General features: G+C 38.9%; 1 protein-coding gene and 2 pseudogenes across 2 annotated transcripts; 1 reads left to right on the plus strand and 2 right to left on the minus strand.

Annotated features, from left to right (window-relative positions):
• The first annotated feature begins 9,878 nt into the window (after positions 1–9,878).
• On the plus strand, positions 9,879–26,143 carry LOC148296440 (TMV resistance protein N-like; annotated as a pseudogene). The gene is made up of 6 exons (XR_015833704.1): positions 9,879–10,173; positions 10,781–11,182; positions 11,897–12,739; positions 24,721–24,979; positions 25,110–25,373; positions 25,504–26,143. The product of XR_015833704.1 is annotated as a TMV resistance protein N-like (transcript).
• LOC148296441 (uncharacterized) lies at positions 13,588–19,316 on the minus strand (annotated as a pseudogene).
• LOC148296442 (uncharacterized) lies at positions 20,294–21,699 on the minus strand. The gene is made up of 2 exons (XM_088247896.1): positions 20,474–21,699; positions 20,294–20,357 (listed from the first exon to the last, which is right to left on the minus strand). Exons 1-2 carry the CDS (start codon positions 21,697–21,699, stop codon positions 20,294–20,296), a joined length of 1,290 nt encoding a protein of 429 aa, XP_088104022.1.
• Positions 26,144–26,426: the final 283 nt, after the last annotated feature.

Below are 26,426 nucleotides of genomic sequence, written 5' to 3' on the forward strand. Positions count from 1 at the left end.
TTGGCTACAGTCCCCTGCCAGCTCAGTTTCGTAGGTCATATTGCAAGCTTTGTTTCAGCAACCTACATAGCTCGGATGAGGCCACATTCTTCATGAAAGTTGTTCCAATGGGTGTGTAATATAACATATCCAAAATTCAGCCCCATTGGATAAATATGGAGTCTGTTACCTAGCAAACACAGAGCCATGCTCAGGATGGATTTTATCAGCGCGCAAAATGAGTTAGCAATTTGTTTTGGCCTTAACTTCCTCCTCCGACCTTGGATTGGCCCAAATGATATATGGCTGGAAAGAAGACATTCTGAACTTCAAGTTTGAGTGCTTAAAGTCTTAATTTGCTTAAGGGAAGCCCAATTCGTAAGCCCTTGAAGTTGCTGGTCATGCTGACCTCAGGATGAGCTATTATTTCTGGTTGGAAGCTTGGTCATGGTGACATGAAGATGAGCTAGGGCTGCTGGTGGGATTTATTAGTGAAGTGCATCAACCATTTCAGATTTTATAATGGAAGTGTTGTATGCATTAGTGAAGTGCATCAACCATTTCAGATTTTATAAAACAAGTGTTGTATGCATTAGCCATACTTAATTCAGATTTTCAGCTTCCTTAGGCCTATATATAGTGAGGTTTCCCAAGCTTGTAAACACACCCCAAGGGGGGGAGCTCTCAAACACTTCTCTAGAGCTCCCTTCCCTTCTCTCCCTCAAATTCTCTTAATTTTGCTTTCTAGTTCTCAATTCTAGCTTTTCTTTTTCTTCTTAGTTGTAATTTATTTTTCTTTGTAATGTAAATTCTTTCCTTAAGTTTTCAAGTTGAATTAGTTTCCAAGTTTCAATTATGGTTTTTGTTCTTATTCATTATGCTTATAAGTTAATATGCTAGTTTGAATGATTGATCACCATTTAGGCTTGCATGTTAGCTATCTTGGTTTGAATTAAGAGTATACACCATGCTTTAATTCGAATTGAACTATGAATAGGAAGAGTATGTATGGACATTCGACAACAGGGATTAGATACATGCTTGGTTGTTTAAATTGTTCTTCTATGCTTAATGGGTTCCTAATGCTTAATTTTAGGTTAGACAACAAATGATCAAATTAGGGAATTAGGAACACAAGGTTATGACCACACACCATGGCTTAATCATACATTAGCTAGAATCAATCCGTTAATCTAATTGAACTTGGGAACTTATCTGCTTGAGTTAGTTATTTTCTTTCTTCCTTGTTTTATTTATTTCCCTTCTTTTTCATTTCTGTTTTGTGTAGGGAAAATGAATTGAATCATTCAATCACCAATCCTCGTGGGATCGACCTCGCACTTACATACGCTATACTACCGAACGGCTCGTGCACTTGCGAGTATCACAAGTTGAGGATGCAGTTGAACCCATTTTGGTGCAGCTGTATCTACGCAACAATAGCCATTGAGGAATGAAAGGCTTTTATCGATCTGCAAGAGAAGATGAATATTAATATTACACAAAATAATCTTATTCAAGAAATAAATAAATAAATGGCTTCCGCATCATCCAAAATCAAGGTTTTCAAGCATATTAGAGAAATACAATTGCAAAATCCATGAAAAGAGCAACTTATAACTAAAGGGAAGAAATAAGATGCAAGGACCAGGGACGAAGAAGTTGGGAAATTAATTAAAGCATGTCATCAATTGATTAACATCCAGGTATTACCAATCAAAGGCAACTACATAAATTAAGTTTCGCCAGTATAATACGATGCATCTTGGTCAAATAAGCAATTCTAATCATTCATAAATTGATTCTGAATTTTTCTTGATCTAAAACCACATGATCTATATCATAAAGCCTCGGAAGACATTTGGTCAACTGGGCGGTCAAACTTCCCAAATCGGGTCAACAGAGTCCACAGGACCCACTACCTCAATTTCACAATCCGATAGATCCTACGGGTTCCACTATGTTTAGGAAACACGTCCTGCAAGTTTGGTCCGAATCGAAAGGTCGGATCCCTTACGATCACATGATCGGACGGTTATCGCAAAATGCAAACTTCAAGTTATCAAATTGGAACATCCGGGGCTCTGATTCACGATCTGCAAAATCCTAAACGATCCTAGAAGTGCCTAGATCAACATATATTAATTTGGTGCGAACATATCGAACCCGGATAACGCACAATAGGCGTAAATTCGTTCGATAGTCAACAGTCCGGTGGCGGCCGATGGTGGCTGCTACAATTCCTAGTCGGGGGGGAGGGGGGAAAGTCCTGTTCGCGGAGAGAGAGAGAGAGAGAGAGAGAGAGAGAGAGTGAATCAGACTTTCAAAAATCCAACTTTGAAAAATTTACGGTTATGTCACTCGGTGTTTTTCAATCTTAACTTTCTCATTACAACTCCGATTCAAGCCTACCGCGTGTCTACAGACTCGTCTCTATACGACCTACGTAAACTTCTTTCTCCCATGCTTTCCGTTGGTCAACAACCAACCACAGCTCTCTATAGTTCTTCATTACTCGTACAGGAAGGTAAGAACCACTTTTTTCTGGAGGGAATCATTTTTTCTCAATCAAGAATGCCTCAACTGGATAAATTCACTTATTTCATACAATTCTTCTGGTCCTGCCTTTTCCTCTTTACTTTCTATCTTCCCATATGCAATGATGGAGATGGAGTACTTGGGATAAGCAGAATTTTAAAACTACGGAACCAACTAGTTTCACACCGGGGCAACAACATCTGGAGCAATTCACTGCTCCAAAAACCTTCCAGATCAAAAAGTGACCAAATACCCCTACCCTGGGGGTAAAATTTTAATTTCACATTAAATTTAATTTAATTCAACAACATTATTATTTTTGGGTTGAGATGTTACAATTCCATGAACCACGCATATTACTACATCATTATACCCTTGGCCACGCATGTTTTCTACTAGAATACCGTTATTATCAAGCACTTTGCATATCTCTAGTTTAAGAGTCAAGGCATTAGTGTCTACAACACTCACAATATCGAAAAAGCATTCACAAATAAATCCATCACAATCAACAAATCTTAGAATAGTAGCCATTTGTTCTTCCCAAGTTGGCTACATATTCATCAAAAATGCGCAAGATCTGTTTTTGTATGTCATGAGCAATATACGGGGTATTATGAGAAGCCTTATCTAGGAAAACTTCTCAACTTCTATTTTCATTCTTGCAAAAGACTTTGAGATTTCAATGAAATTTCCCCGGTTAGATGAGTCATCGGATTCATCGTGACCTCGAAAAGCCAATGCTTGATTTACTAGATATCTAATGTCCTCTATTGTAGTAGTAAGTCGCAACCGATTGCCCATCACTTGTTGCTTTGATTGCTTATCTACCACTATTTCAATATGAAGAGATGGGTTTTTTAATCTAACCCACTTTTGCATAGCAAGATGATGTGGTGAATTTAGCTTGCCTACATGACATTGAAATACACATTGATTGCCACCAATTCTCTTCCAATTTTGAAATCCATGAATAGTAAAAGTTGCATGTGAGTGATTCATGTCAAATAGGAAGCAAGGAAAAACAAAATGCCATATCTTTAGCAACTTAATACTTAAGCCAAGGGAATTTACTAAACCACGTTTTATTAAATCGACGTCTCACCCTTCTAAATGGCTTGGATAATCTTCTAACTCCAATTGACATGGTCCTAAAATAATATAGCCTTTTCGCACATTATCTTGTCCATTCACCGAATATTGGCATATTTGACGACATAATTCCGGATCACACTCAAGATAAAATCTTGACCACTACCAACTCTTTGGGTCTCAACTCTTTCAACTTGAGGCTCGACAATGGGAGAGTCGGGAAGATTTTGCTCATCATATAGGTCTCAACTCTTTCAAATTCTTTATTTTCTTAGGGTTCCAATTGTGATCCGACATAATAAAAGATAACCTATTTAATCTAACATCACAATCAAAAATCAAACAAATTCTCATAATAACATCATTGTCTTTAATCAAACATTAACATACCAACAACAAATCAAACATCTCAATAATACCAACATCAAATCAAACATCTCAACAAAGATGAGACAATACTCAATTTCAAAGACCTAATTAATTTCATCAAAATCACCAAATTTTAATTAATCTCTAATTAAACCCTAGAATCCTCAATTTCAAATTAAAATTAAGATGCATACATGTATTTTAGGAAAACCCCAAAAAGAGAAGATAATTAAAGATGAGAGAATGAGAAATACTTGTTGCCAAGAAAGGAGAAGAAGCTACTGAGAAGATCTTGCTACCAAGTAGAGAAGAGGTGGGGACTGTCGGTTTGCAACCAGCCAATTTGTTCAAAGGGAGAATAGGTGGGGACCATCACTTGATAGCAATAGGGTTTGCTTTGCTCCTTTTGTTTTTTTGAAGTATAATGTAAGTGGGCATGGCCCATTGGGTTGGGGAATGTCGGCTGGAGCATATGAGCTGATATTGCTTTTGATTGTTTTGGTTTAAGGAGAGAGTTTGAGTGGGCTGGGCTTGTTTTTGTTAAAGGGAAAATTTTGAGTGGGTTGGGTTTGAGTAGGCAAAAGAAATTTAGTTGTATTGGGTATTGGGTAATTTATTGTTTGGCAAAAAATGGAGTAAGCGGCTACCTACCCTGCCCTAAGGATAAGACCGCCCTTGGTTTTAGGTGCCTGGTCTCTATAGAATTTGTCGCCCTTCGAAATAGGCACATTTGTGCCTGCACAGTCTTGCATATTAAACCTGTTGAGTATCTTTTCTATATAAGCTTTTTGTGAAAGTCCTAGTAGACCTTTGCTTTTATTTCCGCATATCTCAATTCCCAATACATAAGAGGCTTCTCCCAAATCAGTCATGTCAAAATGCTTAGCAAGGATTGCCTTGCAGTCGTGCAACATTGACATATTAGTGCAGGCTAACAATATGTCATCAACATAGAGAACTAGGATTATGAAATGACTCCTACTCCTTTTCATGTAAATGCATTCATCCAATATATTTTTTGTTAAACCATATAGCTTAACAACTTCAGTAAACCTTATATACCACTGTCTAGATGTTTGTTTGAGGCCATAAATCGATTTACACAGCTTGCAAACAAGATTTAGGCTATCTTGGAATTGCTCTAGCCCAAACTCGCTTAACTTCAGAGTTCCCATGGAATCCAAAGCCCCAAAAGGCCTCGTACTAGATGGAGGTGGGCATGTACATATAAGGCACATCACCCCCTCTCCGTTGGTAGATGTGGGATGTTACAATTGAAGTCCTCTTAATTGAGGCATAGAAAATAACTTATCTGAGCTAGTATCCCCTTGGAGCATAATGGTTTGATCAGAAGTCTAGAATAAGCGCAAACCCATCAAATATAGCACTCTACATTACATACACCAAGTCTATTGGGCTAGTTTCATCCCCAATAGTGGCACGCCTACGAAACCTACGAAAGAGGGAGAGAGGAAGCAAGCCACCAGGGCCCAGCCCTTTGCTTGATGCCTCTTCTCAACTTGATCCAACTTTCAATTTTGCCTGATGATTGAAAGAGCCCTCTCGCAAGCTAGAAATCCAATCGGGGCATTGGGATTGTCCAGGCCTTTTCCTCTCTCCCGCTTCATTCCCAAAAGAATCACCAAGAAAAAAGAAGAGGGACCAATAGGCTACTAGTAACAACGACGTTGATCATGAAGATAACCTTCGAAAAGCAGAGGCATATTGATATTGGTATTCAAGGGGAGCGAGCAACCATCCACTTCAGACGACAATCTATGATTTGTTTAGATGCGTACGTAATTTACTTTCTTCCAAATACTTTTTCTTTCTCGACACAAGTATAACTTTTATTTCTTTCTTCCTTTTTTGTGTGTATGTGTTGTTCTAGAAATTGGCATTCTCAAGATCGTGCTGCTTTTGGTTTCCAAAATTGATTGTTGAGTTGAGTTGAGCTGAGTTGAGCTTGAGCTGTTTAAATTTTCGCATGAGCTTGTAAAATAATAAGACATCTTTGTCAGGTCCTAGGCTGCACCCACCCGCGTACGTTCTCTTTCCCTCTCTCGTAGCTTCATGCGTTTCTGTTGTCCTCATTCAAGTAGGAGTGGATTTATGGAACTCAGATATGGAAATATGACTATGGAAGTTCAAATATTTTTACTGTTTCAAGCACATATATTATATATGCACTCACTCCTCTCACTTTATCTCTCATCTCTCTCTTCACTATCTCTCACTCTCTCATCTCTCTTTTCACTATCTCTCACTCTCACTCACTCTCTCATCTCTCTCTCACTATCTTCCCTAATTCTCTCACACTCACTTCTCCCTCTCATTCTCACTCACTCTCAATATTGCCAAAAGGTATATTCTCTCCAAATTTTAAATTTTTTTCATTAATATGTGTTTTTGGAGTTAGTTTTGAGTTTGTGCGGGGTTTGGGGTTGAGTATAGGGTAAGGATTGGAGTTTGGGTTGGATTTGGGGTATAACAATTTTAGGGGAGATTATGCCAATTTTTTGTTATTTTTTTGTTATTTGACCATATTTGTTTTTTGTAGGGAATCCTCGAGACTTTGACGGCTAAAGTTGAGGATTAGGACGCTATCGAAACATGTCCTCCGCCACTACCACCACTATAGGCTTGTATTAGGATTTTAATATTGTACTTTGTTATTTTATGTGTACATTTTGAATATTATATATATATATATATATATATATATATATATTTATATTTATATTTATTGGATAATTTGATCACTATTTTTCACATGTAATTTTATTTTGAATATATATATATATATTTATATTTATATTTATGGGATAATTTGATCACTATTTTTCACATGTAATTTTATTTTGAATATGTCAATTTAAATTAAAGTAATTAAAAAAATAAAATCATACAATTAAATTAAATTTAAAAAGTAAAAATTTGAAAAAATTAATATAAGAGAAATAATAAAACAAAAAGTCAAAAACCTTGTGTGACAAAATATTTCGTCACGCAATCTATTAAATTAGTTTATTTTAATTAAAAAAATTTAAAACACAAAAATTAAAAATTTTGAAATATTTAGTCGCGCAAATGTTTGCGCAACTTTAAGATTCGTCACGCAAAGTATATTTGCGCGACGTTAGGATTTGTCGCGCAAAGTAGATTTGCGCGACGTTTAGGTTAGTCGCTCAAAGTAGCTCTACGCGACGAAGACTAGGTTTCGTTGCGCAAACCCTATATTCACGAGCTTTGCACGACCAAAATTTTGTCATGCCTGATCATGGTAAATAATGAACCATGGGTACAAAATTACACAAACACTCTTGCCACGTCATTAGTTTAACAAAATTTTGAATGGAGTTGACGTCAAAGGGAAAAGTGGGCCACCAAACCACGGTCAAGCAGGTTAAGTGGTAAGTTTGGGGGGCAAAGTGAGATTTGACCGTAGTTTCAGGGGGCATTGGTGTAAATAAGCCTTTTAGGAATGCTGGTGGGTGAAAAGATGAGATTGTATTTTTTCAAATTTACATTATGGGTGGGAAGATAAGGTGCGTGGGGAAATAAGACAACGGGAGGAAATAGCAGCACGTCATATATCTTCTTTGGGTGATAATTGCACATAACTCCTTTGTCTGGATAGTATTTGCGCAAATTTACGCTCTTTTTTGTCAAAAAAATATGAACCACATCCTTGCATAGGTAGAAGAAAGGTGAGGCCCACTAAGTTTACAAACACTGAAAAAGACAAACCATTAGTCTTAATATTATTGAGCTGGTGAACAAAAGTCCGAAGTATACGCGTCAGAAAACCAAAGGAAGTTGAAGACCGGAGATTGCATTAATTACTGGAACCTCGCTCTTAAACTTCATCAAAAACTTCATCACATTCACAACAGCAAATTAGAAAATAGGTACCTTCTTATAACAACTTATTCTTTGATCTGAGTATGGCTCCTATGGCCAACCAAAAAGTACATTCTCCTTTTTCTTCTTCTACTACTACATTTTTCATTCATGATCCATGGTTTGAGTTTTTGAGGTAAGGACACACGCGCCAATCTATGATTTGTTTAGATGGGTACGTAATTTACTTTCGTCCAAGTAATTAAATACTTTTTATTTCTCGACACAAGTTTAACTTTTATTTCTTTCTTTATTTTTTGTGTGTATGTTGTTGTTCTAGAAATTGGCGTTCTCAAGATCGTGCTGCTTTTGGTTTCCAAAATTGATTGTTGAGTTGAGTTGAGCTGACTTGAGCTGTTTAAATTTTCGCATGAGCTTGTAAAATAATAAGACATCTTTGTCAGGTCCTAGGCTGCACCCACCCGCATACGTTCTCTTTCCCTCTCTCGTAGCTTCTTGCGTTTCTGTTGTCCTCATTCAAGTAGGAGTGGATTTATGGAACTCAGATCTGGAAATATGACTATGGAAGTTCAAATATTTTTACTGTTTCAAGCACATATATTATACATGCAGACATCGTGATGAATGTGAACGTTTGAAAAAAAAAATTCAGCTCTAATGCATGATCATTTTCTGAAGAGTAGTAGCGTTGTTGTTCCATTAGAAAATTGTCTAGTGAATTCTAATGTTTGTTATGCAACAAAAATTTCTCAAATTACTAGAAATAAAAAAAAATAAAAAGATATCAGGATTTAGACTTTGAAAAACCTGCTTGTAAAAACTGAAGAATGATGGTAGGACTGACTGGCCTGAATTTTTAAGGGTCCGGAGAGATACAAACAAATTCCATGACAAAAAGAAAAAAAAAGAAAGAAAAAGGAAGTGCTGCTCAAGAAGAAAAAGTTTCAATTATACAATATTATATTCTTCGCTAAATTAAAGACCATCCAATTCTAACCATGAGATGTGGTGTGGTGGTAGCTCACCTCATTCCTTAACCATGAGGTTGGGGGTTCGATCCCCGCCCATGGGAATGGAGCGCATTTCGTGGCCAGCCGTTTACCTCCATTGGGAGAGCTCCCGCGGCGAAAGGGATTAGTCACTGCTGTCGGCGGTGGATACCCTTGGGTCTCACCTAAAAAAAAAAAAAAAAGACCATCCAATTCTCAGTTTCATCATGTTATGGTATTTTTCTTTTCATTTTGAAACGGTAATTAACTTTAGGTTTTTTTAAAAAAAAAAAAATTCTTTCCCTTTTATTTACAGCAGATCCAACGGCTATGTTTTTGTGGGGGGTTTTTTTTTTTTTTAGCTCAACGCTTCTTGATTTATTTATTTAATTTTTTCAACCCATTTTTTCTTATAAATACCGGCCACATTTCTTCTCCCTCAAATACACAGAAAATAACAGAATAAAAAGGAAAATTAGCACGTAAGCTAAATTACAACATAAAAAGATGAAAAGTAGCCTTGAAGGTTCCTTACCCTAGCCTTGAAGGTACCGTCTCATTACAAAGAAACTCTTCGGCTGACTAGTCTATAACTAAATATCATAGAGATAGAGTCGTCAACATTGCTATTAGACCAGTTCAAGAAAAAATCAAACCATAAAATTCGTTCTAGTAATCTTTCAATTTTTTATTTTCAGACCAAAAATACAAAATCTTTAGATAGAAAGACCATCATTTGGAAGAAAGCGCGTCAGTGGAAAAGCAATATCATCGTTTGACCACTTTTGTAGCTGCCATAGGCCCATTTGTGCTATACTTGCCATGTGCACTATCTTGAAACTATATATGCTTTCAGTAAATTAAAGACCGCGTCAGTAACCCTTGGGCCTTCATATCTATGAGTCTGCTCCTGTCTCCCTCTCAAGCTTGTTGCTGGATGATGATCTAGGAAGAGCCCAAAGTAGGGCTGTGCCTTGTTAGCTTTTTTCTTTTCTGGCTTCGGCCTGCCTTGTAACCAAAAAAAAAAAAAAAAAAAAAAAAAAAAAAGAGACCGCGTCTGTAAGAAAAGAAAAATCAGCGTCTGATGACTTGAAGTTGAAACAATAGCAACTCCACATGGAAGGTGGTAGGAAACTGCTTCGTCAAACCCTCGTAAATCTAACCAGAGCGCCACTGCCATACCCAATTCTTTGAGCTTCTCCTTACTTTTAATTATGTGCCTCCTATCTATGACCACTCAACCAGTCTCTTCTTCTCCTTCTTCTTCTTCTTCTTCTTTCACTCATGATTCATCATGGACATATGATGTGTTTTTGAGTTTTAGAGGTGAGGATACAATTTCATGCCCTAGAATGAGCAAAAGCCCACTAATATAATCGCTTCCCAGTTAAGCAAATAACAGCTGTTAACTAACAAAACAAATTGCCAGCTAACTAACCAATTGCCTGACAAAACCTTGCCAGCTCAGCTATCATACAAAAATACCATATTAACCGTGAGAATCCTGTCACTGTTTAATCACAAAGCTACAGATCTCATCTCAGAACTGAATGTTAAACATTATTGGTTTTCTGTAGCGGATGGGACTAGGCACCAACACCTGTAAATTATATCAATACATGCATCCACTGAGTCAAAGAGTCGTTGTAAAGATGACATAATCTAAAGATATGCGTTTAAGTACAGTAAAAGGAGTGAATTTCCCAGAAGTGAATTTCAAAGTTAGGTGTCCTTAGAAATATTTAACGTAGGTGGTATGTTCACACACACCAGAAGTGAATTTCCCCTTTTTTTCAAAAATATTTAAACTTCATCGCATTCACAACTGCAACCAACAACTTAGTCTTTGATCTGAGTATGGCTCCTATGGCCAACCAACAAGGACATTCTTCTCCTTCTTCTTCTTCTTCTTCTTTCACTCATGATCCATGGACATAGGATACACGCACCAATTTTACAGATCATTTGTACAAGGCCTTGTCCGATAAGGGGATCTACACCTTCATTGATCGTGAGATTATAGGAGGTGAAAAAATCTCACCAGCACTTCTCAAAGCAATTGAAGAGTCACGGATTTCTCTCATTGTATTCTCTGAAAACTATGCATCCTCACGCTGGTGCTTGAACGAACTCGTTGAGATCCTTCGATGCAAAACATCAATGAAACAAATAGTTTGGCCCATTTTTTACAAAGTGGATCCGTCGCATGTACGAAACCAAACAAATAGTTTTGGTGATGCATTCGCTGACATTAACTGCAGATTTAAGGATAGCACGGAGAAGGTGCAAAGATGGAGAAGCGCTCTTAGACAAGCAGCAAGTTTGAAAGGATATACTTGCAAGGCGGGAGAGTATATTTCTACCCTCTGTTGTGCACACATATATGGTTAATTTAGTGACTTGATTCTATTTTCAGGGTCTTCTATCTTTTTCAAGTTTAATGGTTTCTCTCCTTTTTCCTTTGGTTATATTTAATTGTTACTCATTAAAAAAAAGTATTGTTTTGAGAAAAATTGAAAAGTGTAGGGAGAAGATTCAAAACCCATATATTAGCCGGACTAGTATAAATGATACATATCATTGTATACTTAAAAAAAACAAGTCAATATTGTTTGTGGTTAGGAACTTAGGCTCCATTTCGATGGAAGGATTCCAAATTATGGATTTGTATTACATAATAAGGTAATCTTGTTTGTTTAGACTAGTGAAATTCATGTAGGTCAAGATTTGGCCAAGAGAGAGATGAAGAAGATAAATGGATTTCAAATGATCCCTTACATGTAGTCACTTCAAATCTATTTCAAATGCACTATGTCTAGTTGTTCCAAGTACATTCAATATCTATTTAAAATGCACTACATCTAGTTATTCTCAAATCCACATCCCTTCTTTTCAATCCCTCCATGATCTATCGAAACGGAAACTTACTTTAGCGAACTATACAATCAAACTCGGGGGAGTAGGGCAGCCGGCTGAATATACTATGTACCTAAATATGGTATTCTTTGCGTGCTTGCATGTTTAAATTTTATTTCTTAAATGTGTCAATTTTTTTTAAATGGTAGGTCTGAAGCTACATTTATCAACCACATCGTTGAAGAGATCTTAGTTGTAGTATTGAACCGCACATTTTGGAATGTGGCCAAGTACCCAGTTGGAATTCAGTCTCATGTACAAGATGTGGAAATGCTTTTGGATGTTGGTGGGAATGGTCGCTTCATGGTTGGGATATGGGGGGCATCTGGAATAGGCAAGACAACAATTGCAAAAGCTATATGGAATGAAATTACCCATAAGTTTGAAGGAAGTTGTTTCTTGCCAAATGTTAGAGAAAATTCAATGCCACAATATGGAGGCTTAATCCAACAACAGGAGACTCTCCTTCAAGAGATTCTTGGAGGTAAAAAGTTGAAAATTGCCAGTGCTGATAAAGGTATCTCTATTATACATAAACTATTGAGGCATAAAAAGATTCTCTTAATTCTTGATGATGTGAATCAGTTGGAGCAATTAGACAACTTGGCTGGACTTGGTTGGTTTGGTGAGGGTAGTAGAGTCATCATAACTACACAAGATAGCGGATTGCTAAAATGTCATGGAATTGAGCTGATATACGAGGTCCAAAAGTTATTTGACTACCAAGCTCTTGAACTTTTCAGTTTGAATGCTTTCGGAACTACTGAACCTCCAAATGATTATTTGGAACTCGCACAACGAGCAATAGCCTATGCTCAAGGCCTTCCACTAGCTATAACACTTTTAGGTTCCCATCTTCGTAATAAAGGTATACATCGTTGGCAAGCTATATTAGATGGTTACGAAGGAGAACCTTATTTAGGTATTCAGAAAATACTTCGAAAAAGTTATGATGCATTGGAAAATTCAATGCAACAAGTTTTTCTTGACATTGCATCACTACTAAATTTCACTGTTTGCGCGACGAAGACAAATTTGTCGCGCAAAGTACAAAGTAGTCGCTCGAATAACAGCGCGACGAAATCACCGTCGCGCAAACTCAGTCGCGCGAAGTCCGTAAAGAAAGCCCTTGCGCGACAGACCATTGCTCATTTCGTCGCGCAACAAGCTCGTTGCACCAACAATTCTGGGACGGCTACACTTCGTCGCGCAAAATGTTTGCGCGACGATTATGTGTTCGTCGCTCAAAACTGTGCGACGATTTGCCGTCGTCGCACAGACATTTGAGAGGCGGCATAAGAATTGTCGCGCAAAGCTGGTGCGACGAATTACCATCGTCGCACAGACATTTGAGAGGCAGCATAAGGGTCGTCGCTCAGCTTTATGCGCGTTGAAAAATAACTGGCGCACAAACCTGGCGCGACGATGAACTTTCGTCGCTCAGTTTTATGCGCGACGAAGAATAGATTGTCGCACAAACCCTGTGCGACAATGCCATTTGTCGTGCAAATATAGAGCTACAAAATTCTCGTCGTCGCGTTGCCTTTAGGGGACGACATTTTTCGTCGCGCAAATGTAAATATATTGTTTCTCCATTTAAATTATAATGGTTTGTATTTTCCTGTGGAAAATTTTGCACGACGACATCACGGCATATGTTCGTCGCGCAAAAGAGTAATTAAATTATTAATTTTTTCTTTTTGGGGAAATTTTTGTTTGGTTTATTTATTTTTATAATTAAATGAAATGACAATAAAAAAATGTAATTAAGAGAAAGTTTTTGTTATAACATAATATAGAGTCAAATAAAAGAAAAATGTTTCAAATGTCATAAAGAAAACTAATCAAACATTGTTTGATAATCTACTTGGTCTCCGATCTGGACATTGTGGACAGGGGCAGAGGTTTGATGGCCATGCTCGGGTTGGATGGGCTCAGAGGTGGATGGAGGAACAAAAGACGGTACTGGAATGCCGGACTGGGCGAGGGACTATAAGAACGAATCCATCTGGGACATCCGGGCTTCAAGCTCGCCCATCTGGGCCACCCGGGCTTGAAGCTGGTCCATCTGGGACATCCGGGCTTCAAATTGGGCCATCATTGCTGTCATAGCACTGTTTGACTGGGACGATGAACGGGATCTAGGTTCCCGCCGCCGGGCATTCCCCATCCCTCGACAATATGTCCCTGGCCGCCTCCCGAGAGTCTGCTCCAAAGCCTCCGTCAAGATCTGAAACCCTGCATCTGGTGGAGGAGCCACGGACTCGAGCGGCGTATCGGGAGGAAGCTGAGAGGCGGACTCCTGAAGAACCAACTGGCTCTTCTCAATCATGGTCATCTATTTAACATAACATAAAATATTAATTAAAACATTCATATAATAAAGTTGAAACTTGAACGTGTAAGAGAATAATTATAATTAAAGACTACTTACATGAATGGACTCCGCCAACTCATTCCCAGGTCGAACATAAACGTCGCCAAAGACATCAATCTCTGGGAATTTGGACCCCTCCTAATTGAACAAGAGAAAAAAAATTGTTAGTACAAAAAAAACAAATTAATATTAAATACATTAAAAAGTAAATAAAAATTATATAATTATTACCTGCCGCCGCGCCTCCATCCTATAGGAGAAGGGCCTGGCACCTGAATGGTGGAGAAGAGTCTTCTTCGCCCTATTGCCCTTATTTGCTTTGGCCATCTTCTGTTATACAAAAAATAAAATATTTTTGTTGAAAATGAACTGAAAACAGAATTTTGAACTTAGTATAAAAAAAAATACCACATAATCTGCCCCCTGAAAATGACCACAGAGCCACTCCCAACTATCCTCCCGCCCCTCAAGCTCCTTCGGGCAACCCTCCAGAAGAGCAACCTGCGGATCATCATATGCCTGAAAATGGTGGTGCAGGTCGCTCTTCCACTGCTTGTACCTATCCGCAAACAGTCTATCGATGTACCCGAACAAATCATCGTTGAGATTCTCTAAATTGTAGTTGATCTGCAATAAATTAATTACATGCATTAAGTACTAGAAATATATAAAATTGGAAGGGAAAACAATTAAAAGGTAGGATACATACCGACAGCTGTCCACGCACCTCCATCTGCACCTCGTTAGGCATGGCCTTCCAAGACTTCCATTTCATCGGACAATGGGTCCGAATGACTGAACCAACATCGTGGGCCAATGAGCTATGTTGGTCCGCAGTAGGTGCAGCCCGATGACGCTCGTCGTATCTGATGTTGATACGACTGTTGGTCACCCGAGTGAGCTTCGCCGTACTCAACTGGCGACAAGGTCCCCGGGTGTTCTTCTTGGCTGCAAAGATATATAAAATTAATGTTAATTAACAAATTATTAAAAAAAAAATGGTACAGTTTATTTGTAGGTAAAGGAAATCTTTACCTGGTTGAGAACCCGACCCACCAGCAGCAGAGGTCGAAGCGGTGTCGATCAAGTGGGGAGGGCGATGACGCCGCCTGGCGCTAACAGGTTGCGCAATTGAGGACTCTGATGACGCCTGTGCATGGGAGACGTTCGGAACAGATGGGATCTCGTTCAACTGTGCTGGAGCAGTGACAGCTGACGTCGCAATCGGGGGAGGCAAACTATGAGGACTCGTCACCGTCTTACGACGTCTGATAAGGTTCGACATCTGCACAACTGATAAGGTCTTAAAATTAAAACATCCTTGCCTAAAATGTTTGTTTATTTTTAAAAAAACAACCTCAACAACTAATCAACAGCAAATTCAATATTTAGCATACAAATACACAGAAACATGTATTCTTATAAAAAAAAAAAATAATAAACAGATGCACATTGTTTTAAAGCAAACAAAACAAAAACAGATATATATTAAAAATAACATATGCACATTGTTTGCAAACAAAACAAAAACATATATATATAAATAAATAAAAAACAGAAACAAATATTCATCTCAACAAAATGAACATCTAATTTGGTTAGTTGCACATATCTTAAATCTGAAAAGCAATCCAAATACAAAAAACAGAAAATTACGAAAAGCAATCAAAATACAAAAAACAGAAAACATAAAATTGTGCTCCAATCAAATTTAAAATCTGAAACCAAACCAAATACAAAATCACAAATCCAACACTATTTCAACATTTCCAATAAAATCTGAAATCACAAATGCAAATCCAATACAAAAAGGAAATTGAAACGGAGCAATCCTAACCAACCACCAGACTAAGTAATGTAAACACTTACAAAATAAATATACAAATTCAAACAGCAGATTTCAGAAATTTAATCCTAATATATATTTTAATCCACAACTTTCAGAAAAAAAAAAAATCCAAAAACTTGTAATTATAAATCGGGGCTAGAGTCGGGACTTTTACCGTATGGGTTTCGACGGTGGAGAGCGAGAGAGAAATCGAAGGGCCGTCGTCTGATGGAGGAGCGAGTGACTGAGAGCGGACGGAGGAGACAGGGACAGAGAGGGATGAGTGGGGATGGAGGATAGAGGGACTGAGAGGGATGAGTGGAGACGGAGGAGAGAGGGATGAGTGGGGACGGAGGAGAGAGCGGCTGAGAAGGATGAGGGGCGGGGCTGAGAGCTTGCGATAGAGACTGGGTGAGAGATTTGGGGGTGCGAAGGAGAGAGACCGGGTGAGAGATCAATGGGTTCGAAGGAGAGAGAGATAGAGGGGCTGAGAGGTTGAACGCGAGAGAGAGAGTGGCTGAGAGATTTGAGGGTTCGACGGATTTTAGGGTTCGAGGAGAGAGAGACAGAGGGGCTGAGAGAGGTTGAAGACGAACAGAAATGCGCGTTTTTTTTCATAAAAGCTTCGCCGACTTGCGCGACGAAATATGTAAAATGTCGCGCAAAGATAAATATCGCACTTTGCACGACGGATAAAATAACCCGTCTCCCAAAGAATTATTAATTCGCGGGATAAACTCCGCCAAAAATTTGGGCGACTTGCGCGACGAAATTTTTTACAACGTCGCGCAAAGGTAAACCCTAAACCCTAAACCCTAAACCCTGAAACATGGTCCAGAAACCCTTACTTACATTGCGCGACGGAAATAAGTCTAACCTGTCGCGCAAAGAATTTTTACTTCGCGGGATAAACTCCGCCAAAAATTTGGGCGACTTGCGCGACGACATTTTTTTCAACACGTCGCGCAAAGATAAACCCTAAACCCTAAACCCAGAAACCCTTACTTACATTGCGCGACGGAAATAACTTCATACGTCGCGCGTAGAACTATTGCGCGACGGAAATAATCTTATTCGTCGCGCAAGAAGAGCATGGAAATGTTAGTGAGTATATTGTTTTAATGGGGCTACGCATTCTACAATACTAGTTTCACCGATCCAACCGTCAAACTTGTTTGTTTATACTTAGAGATCGTACACGCCAAAAATTGAAAAAAATACACATTAATAGATGATGTTACCAGACCAAAATTTTCAACGGTTATAAACAAAAAATCACGATTTAACGGTTATTTTAACTCCAATTTTGATGATATTTTACGGATGCACTCCTTTACCGTATATAAATACAATTACTGAATTTGATCTCCATTGAAAAATATTTACACTAGTGGATACCACAACATCTTATGTTATATTTAACAAAAGTACATCAACAACTCTTAATGTTTGTGAATATATAGTAATTGGCTACATACGCATTCTACATAACTATTTTCAACGATCCAACCGTCAAACCTGTTTCTTTAAACGTTGAGATCGTACTTAAAAAAAATTGGAAAAAATATACAGTCCTAGATGACATAACGGGACCACAATTTTCGACGGATATATATGAAAAATCACGATTGAACGGGTATTTTAACTCCGATGTTCAAGATTTTCTATGGGTGCACCCCTTTACTGTATATGAATACAATTACTGAAGTTGATCTTCATTTAAAATTATTTACACTAATGGATAGTTCGTTTAATTTCTTAACTATCATGCCATATAAAAGAAATAAAATTTAAAAACTTGGTTTGGGCGACGTATGAGCTCCTTGTTCGTCTCTGAAGGTTTGCGCGAAGTATATTCATGTTCGTCGAGCAAAGATGATTTATCTAATTCGTAAATTTTTGTAATATTTGGAACAATGCGCGACCGACAAATCGTACTCGTCGCGCAAAGATGATTTTTAACATTATTATCACATATTTGCTTTTGCGCGACAACGATGTCCGTCCCGCAAAGAATGATTGTGCGACACAATAAAATATTATCCGTCGCGCAAATGTAAAGACCGGTCGTCCAGCGTAGACGACCGGTCGTTTTTTCACAGATTGTAATTGCTCTTTTTCACTTCCAACCTATTTTGCGCGACGAATATATCCGTCCCTCCAAGTATGATTGTGTGACGCGAACTATTTAATTTCGTCGCGCGAGTTTAACGACCGGTCGTCTAGTGTCGACGACCGGTCGTTTTTGCACAGATTCTAATTTTTTTTTAAACTTCCAACCTATTTTGCGCGACGAACATATCCGTCCCACTAAGTATGATTGTGCGACGCCAACTATTTAATTTCGTCGCGCAAATTTAACGACCGGTCGTTTAGTGTAGACGACCGGTCGTTTTTGCACAGATTCTAATTTTTTTTAAACTTCCAACCTAATTATGCGCGATGACAATATCCGTCCCCCAAAGTATGATTTCGCGACGACTCCAAATTGATTTCCGTCGCGCAAATTTATAGACCGGTCGTTTTTCCACATATTCTAATTTTCTTTTTAACTTCCAACCTTATTATGCGCGACCAATATTTCCGTCCCGCAAAGTGTGATTGTGCGACGCGGACACATTTTGTTCGTCGCGCAAAGTTAACGACCGGTGTGTAGACGACCGGTCGTTTTTTGACAGATTGTAATTGGCTGATTACCACTTACAACATCTGTTCAGTTTTGAATCCATAACTTCTTAACCATATGTCCAAATTTCATGTTATTTATACAGTTGGATTCAGCACAGAAAAACAAAGAACGTAGCGCAGACCAAAAGTCAAAAACAGTTATGAAAATGAACAGAATTCAATAAAAGAAACGAAAAACGTTGCAAACACGTTACAAAGTTCCCCACATATATTGAAGGTTTGGATATACATTCCACAAATATTCGAACAATATTCAAACAAATATTTAAGGTTTGGATAATCATTTAATATGTTTTACATGGCAAGTCGCAAATATTTTACATTATTCATCATCTGAACTATAATAATCTTCGTTTTCGTCGCTATGATCACTGTCGGTCTCCCAATCATCCTCCTCCTCCTCCTCCTCCTCCTCCTCCTCAAGTACATCATCATCATTGTTCGGGCCCACGGTTGGATCGTATCGCGGAAGATAACCGAGGTCAATTGTAATTGACTGAATCGGTATTTCTCTTGGAGACACTCCTTCAAGCTGAAAAGGTTCCTGTACGACAATTGTATCTCGAAGTGTTTGTGCATCATGTTCCATGGAAGATTCGAAACGTTGGTCAGCAACGTCGACGTCGTTGTCATATGGGTCTAGTTCTGGTATAGCATACACATTCCTCTGACCCATCTGCTGAACAACTTTCCACCCGCTCCCTACTTTAGGGTCATCTAGATAGACAATCTGTTTTGCCATGGTTGCCAAAATGTAAGGGTCGTCATCATACCAAGTTCTGCTCATGTTCACAGATAATAACCCATGATCGATTTTAATACTTCCCTGCCTATTTTGGTTCGTATCAAACCATCGACACTTAAACATGATCACTTGGTATCGGTCTTTGTAAAGCAATTGCACGACAGTGGTGAGTTTGCCATAGAAATCAATGTCTGTACTTTCGCCTCCACCTGGAACATGGACACCGCTGTTTTGCGTACACAACTTGTCATCTCGTGCACTCACCAAAAACTTGACGCCGTTAACATGGCAACCCGAGAACAATTCAGCCCAAAGTGGGCCGAATGCTAAGTTATATAACTCTTCACTGTAAGTGGGGGAATTCTCTGATTTCAACTTGGTCACCTAATATTATTAAAAAAAAAATCAATAGCATGGAAATGTTAGTTTGACAATTTCAAATACTACAATATATAGGTCAATTACAAAATACTTATAACTTACATATTGCAAGAACCATTTTGGAAATAATTCACGGTGTTTCTTGGAATACAAATGTGATGGATGTTCTCGCTTCATCATCTCTTCATGCTCATCTAAGTATGCCATTATCTCATCACAATTGTTCAATACGAACCAATGAGCTACCTCCATATCTTTCCTGGAAAATGACTCCCCTTGTACAAGATCTCCAAAGGGTCGTGCGCTTTGAGAAAAAACAGAAAGTTGCTCATTTCTCACACCTCCGTCATTATTGCGCTGAGGTCGATTGAAAGCCGTGTCCATATCTTTTAAATACATTCCACAGAAAGTCAGCGCCTCATATTGAACCCAAGCCTCTACAATTTATCCTTCGGGCTTCGCTCTGTTGCGTACGCTTCTTTTCAGCTCTCCGAGAAGCCTGCCAAAATATAATGAAAAGATGAAAATCAGGATGTAGCAAGAATACGAACCAATGATGCATACAGAAATGATGCCAAGTTATATACCTTTCTATAGGATACATCCAGCGATAGTTGACTGGACCCCCAAGCAATGCCTCTTCTAGCAAGTGAACCATCACGTGGATCATACTTGTGAAGAAAGCCGGAGGGAATATCATCTCAAACTTGCATAAGACTTGGACAATGTCATCGCGCAACTGATGAATGTCTGTCTTTTGCAATGTCTTTGCCGTCAGTTGGGAAAAAAATCTGGACAACAATATGATTGGCTTGACTACATCTTCCGGCAACAGGTGTCGAATCCCAACAGGAAGTAGGCGTTGCATAAACACATGGCAGTCATGACTCTTGAGTCCGGTAAATTTAACCCCGTCAACATTCACGCAACGTGCGATATTAGAAGCATACCCATCAGGAAACTTTACAGACGACACAAACTGTAGAAACTCTTTTTTGTCATTCGGTTTCATGGAAAAAAACGCAAGATCCCTTATAGCTTTATCATTGCCCCTTTTCAGCCATAAACCCCTTCGTATGCCCATTCTTTCTAAATCAAGACGAGCTTTTATCGTGTCCTTTGTCTTGTCCTTGATATCTAGAATCGTTCCCATCAATGTGTCAAACACATTTTTCTCAACATGCATAACGTCGAGATTGTGCCTCAATTTTAGTTTCGACCAATATGGGAGCTCAAAAAACATAGACTTGTGCGTCCAGTTCATATGTGTAGCAGGTCTGGTTCGACTAACAGTTTTCCCGAACGGAGCAAAATCCAAATGGTTAAGCTGATCCAAGATCTGATCACCGGACGATTCTCTAGGTCTTGCACGATGCTCTTTGTTCCCGTCGAACTCTTTATCCTTTTCCCGCCACTCGTGATCCCATGGCAACCATCTTCGATGCCCAAGGTAACACACCTTTCCAGCGTGCCAACCAGAAGTCACATCTTCCTTGCATACAGGATATGCCATATAACCCTTTGTGCTCCACCCCGACACCATTGCATATGCGGGAAAATCATTCACAGTCCACATAACTGCCGCTCTCAAAGTGAACATCTTCCCAGTGGATTTATCGTACGTGCGCACACCGTTTGTCCATAAATCCTTGAGCTCATCAACCAACGGCCTTAAGTACACATCGATTGACCTGCCAGGATCCTCATTTATCAAAACAGTCATCATCATGTACTCTTTTTTCATGCATTTCCAAGGCGGCAAATTATATGGGAATACGAAAATTGGCCAAGTACTGTGATGTTGGTTTAGAACCCCGTACGGATTGAATCCGTCAGTGGCAAGTCCCAGCCTAACATTTCGGGGATCAGCAGCAAACTCGGGGAACGTTCGATCGAACTCTTTCCATGCCTCCCCATCTGCAGGATACCGCATCACATCGTCGTCTACCCGTTTTTCCTTATGCCATCTCATGTCTGTGGCAGTATGCGTCGACATATACAATTGCTGCAATCTTGGTTTCAGGGGCAGATAACGCATGACTTTTTGTGGAACCTTAGTCATTCTATTATGAGACTTCTGTTTGAACCTCGACTCATTGCATATAGGGCATGTATCCAATGATTCATACTCTTTGTAGAATAACATGCAATTGTTTTTGCAAGCATGAATTTTTTCATAACCCAATCCAAGACCACTCAACATCTTCTGCGCCTGTCTGTGGTCTTTCGGCAAACAATTGTCCGTCGGAAGCATTCTCTTGAAAACCCCCAAAAAGTAATCGAAACTCAGGTTCGACATACGGTACTTTACTTTTCCATGCATTAGCTCCACAATGGCCGTCAGAACGGAAAAGCTCTCGCACCCCGGATATAACTCTTGGTTAGCATTTCTTAACAGTTTTTCATACTGTTCAAACTCTGCACTATCCGTTGGTGTAGGCACATCATCTTCCCCTTGCTGATTGCTGCTTGTCGATGCAAATGGAAAAGCATCATTTATAATATCCATGACTTGTTCATTAGGTTCCACAATAGGTTCAACATTGTCCACTGTTGTGGCCTTTGAAGACGAAGCAATGTCTAATTGTTCCCCGTGATGGTTCCAAGTGCTGTATGTCTCAATCATTCCATTCCTTACTAAATGAAATCGAACAGTTTCAATTGTCTCCCACAACATGTTGTTACACTTCCTACAAGGACACCGGATTCTAGTTGCACCCGGGTTGTGTGACCGTGCAAAGTGAATAAAGTCCTCGATTCCATCCAAGTATTCGTCTGCGCACCTGTTAGGGTTCTGTATCCACCTTCTGCTCATAATTCCTGGAACCACAATCACAATACAACAATCATGTTGTATTCTTACAAAATCATAACGTCACCTTATGCCTCCGGTAAGGGCCCTATCCCATTCGGAAATGCATAGTCATGTCACGTAATTTACAACTACATGAGATTAGATTTCGACGTGGATGAATTTCGGCAGCATCTCGGTACAGTTCTTGAGGCGTACCGTAGATATAAAATACCTACGTACCACCCGAAGAACGTACCGAGATGACACCGAAATCTCCACAATCGAAACCTAATCCTGTAGCTGTAAACTACGTGACACGACTATGCATTTCCAAACTGTCCAAAGTATGGGACAATTCAAGAATTAATTGGACCGTAGTCGTGGTTTACCCACCCATGCGCGGTCCAACTAACCTCGAACGGGAACTAAGCTTTACAAAAAAAAAATGTATGAAGTTAATTTCAATTAACTTCGTACATCAACGTGCATAACTGAACAACATAATATAAATATAATTTCACAACACAATTTAAACATAATGTAATTAATTTTATATAATACTTTCGCAATCGTTCTCCACCAATCGCTAATCACATATAATATCCCTATATACAACGAAATTAATGGCGTTAGTATGAATTTACAGTAATATTTTTACACTAACGACAAAAAATACATAATCAATGAACTTACCGGAGGCAGAAATAGTTTAACTCATAAACGAAATGAGATTGATGCGTTTGCTTGGCATATGACGTTCGAGATAGAGGGAGAGAGTGGCTGAGGCAAGCTGCAATTTTTTTGCAGTTTGCCTCTGCCATGACTGTAACTGAATAAGTAATAAACGACGATTTTGCGCGACGGATACTATTTTCGTCGCGCAAAACCGCAAGACATTGCGCGACAAATAAAAAATTTCGTCGCATATTATTCGACGCGCAAACGTATTTGCCGTCCCGCAAAATTCTTTCCCCGGCGCGCATGGTGATGCCGACATCCATTTTGCGCGACGTATTAAACTTTGACCGTCGCGCATATATCCGTCGCTCGAATACAAATCGTCGTCGCGCAAGAATACAATGTATTTGCGCGACGCTTTTATCGTCGAGCAAAGTTCGTTGCGCAATCATTTTGCGCCAAAGCGATAAACCCGCGGCTTTTTTCCCGCTTTTTTTTTGCGCGACGACGACAATTTATTTTGTCGCGCATTACACCCTAGCGCGACTAAACTTATCGTCGCGCAAGTATGAAACACAGTTTGTTTCCCGCAATTTATTATGCGCGACGTATTATTGTTTTGTCGCGCTAAACATCATAGTGCGACGAATACGTCATCGTCGCGCAAATAGTTGTCGCGCAAACGTGTTCATTTATACCTCTTTGAATATTTTGTCCCATTTCTAGATCTCTGAATATTTGTTATTTGCGATTTTTGGGGTATACAATCTCACAGTATATACAAACACGTTTAACGGTTGGATCGTTGAAATTAGTTTTGTAGAGTTGAATGAACACTTTTTAGTTTCAAAACATATTTCGCGCTCTTCTCTTCGTAGGGAAATTGATAACCCTGAAATTTATTCGTATGGAGGTTGATAACCATACAAAAAGATTCTCCTCTACCATTCCCATAATTAAAAGGGTATGAATGATAATCTTCACTAAAATCAATGAAAAATATATGATTTAGATGGCAAAATTAAAATTTAGGATTAGGATTAATGGTTTTGTATATCGTACCTTGCGCGACGGATAGTGTTTTGTCGCGCAAAGATGTCATTTGCGACAAGTTTAGTCGTCGCGCAAGAATTAGGCGCCAGAATATTTATTCGCGGTTTTTTCCCCTTGTTTTACGCGACGGTCGTTTGTTCTGTGGCGCAAAGTTCTTTTGCGCGACGAAATTTATTGGTCGCTCTATTTTGCGCTCCGCATTTGATTGTCCGTCGAGCGATGATCTTTTATACGACGAAATTTCTTCGTCGCGCTAGTCTGCGCTACGCATATTATGGTCCGTCGCGCGATGATCTTTTATGCGACGAAAGTTCTTCGTCACTCTTGTTTGCGCTATGCATATGGTTATCCGTCGCGCGATGATCTTTTATGCGACGATTTGTCCTTCGTCGCGCAAACTATCGTCGCGCAAATAGAAAAATGTAGTAGTGCATGCTTCTTCAAGGGTGAAGATAAGGACTATGTGATACAAGTACTAAGAAGTTGTAAGCAGAAGGTCTCCCAAGATTGTATAGAAGTACTCATTGAGAAGGCAATCAGAACTATTGAATGTAATAGGATTTGGATGCATGACTTGCTAGAAAAAATGGGAAAGGATATAGTTCATGAAGAGTGCCCCATTGAGCCTGGCAAGCGTAGTAGATTATGGTTTCATGAGGATGTCTACCATGCTCTAACTGAAAATACAGTAAGTATAATATAGGTTCTTATATTCCATTTGAAAAGAACCAGTACCATATGTAACCTAGAAATTTCTTAACAAAATGTACTTGTATTTTGGTTTGAAAAGTCTTAACACTAATTATTTTCCATTTTAGGGCACAGGAAAAATTAAAGGTATCATGGTGGAGTTTCCCAAGCCAAATGTGATAACATTGAATGCAACAAGCTTCTTTGGGATGGACAATCTTGAAATTTTCATAAATCGTGATGCAATTCTATCTGGACACATTAAATATCTACCCAACAAGTTGAGGTTCCTTGATTGGGGTCGATGCCAGTTGCGTTCTTTGCCATCCAAGTTTTGTGCAATGCATCTTGCTGTGTTCAATATGCCTTGTGGTAGTATGAGAAAGTTGGAAAATTTAAGGTAACAATTGAAATTATTCTTATTTATTACTATTTCAAATAGAGTTCTTGTTTTTGGAACAAAAAAATATATATTCGAAGTTTTTTTTTAAGGGATTTGATAATTTACCAATTTATGTTTTTGTCTCACAGTATATGCCAAAGCTGACATCTTTGAATTTGAGTGGTTGTCAATTCTTAAAAAAAAATCCCTGACTTATCCGGAATCCCAAATATAAAGTGGCTGAATCTAAGTAAGTGTACAAGTTTGGTTGAGGTTGATGATTCTGTTGGACTCCTTGATAAACTCGTTGAATTGAATCTTGATGGATGCTTTAAGCTTACGAGGTTTGCAACAACACTTGGATTGAAATCCCTGGAAAGGCTTTGTCTACGTAATTGTGGAAGGCTTGAGAGCTTCCCAGAAATAGAGGACAAGTTGGAATCCCTGGTGATTTTGAATATCGGAGAAAGTGGCATAAGAGGATTGCCATCATCAATTGCATATCTTGCTGGGATTACATATATGAGTGCTGGTTATTGTGACAACCTTACATTTACGTCATTGCGTAGGATATATGGATTGCAACGTCTCACTACACTTGGCGATAAGGTGAACTCTGACTCAAACATCTCATTAGCGCTTCCCAAGCTAGTTTTCTTTAATCTCCAAGGATGCAATTTATCAGAAAGTAACTTCGTCCTGCCTCTTGACTGCTGGCTCACGTTTACATTTCTTGATCTATCGGGAACCAGCGGATCACCCAAAGCGGAGGCATATTGATATTGAAGAGGAGTACAAAGTAAGGAAATTAATCAATGTTTGAAATAATCAATGATGAGATGAGAAAGCCCTTTCTGAGCAGCAAATTTAATGCCAAAGAATAAACCCCACAATTCAGCCTCCAGCACCTGTCCTTTCCCCAAGTTTATGGCAAACCCAGCAATCCAGTATCCATTAGAAATTTCCTCTGTCCTTTCACATTATTTTTGGCACGGTGGTTGTCTCTTTTCTTTTCACTACGAGTTGTGAAAGATTTTAGTGCCCTTTTTTTCTTCTGTGTTCC

The sequence above is a fragment of the Prunus avium genome, chromosome 2 (assembly GCF_965620075.1).
Source record: "Prunus avium chromosome 2, drPruAviu1.hap1.1, whole genome shotgun sequence".
Taxonomy (NCBI): Eukaryota; Viridiplantae; Streptophyta; class Magnoliopsida; order Rosales; family Rosaceae; genus Prunus; species Prunus avium.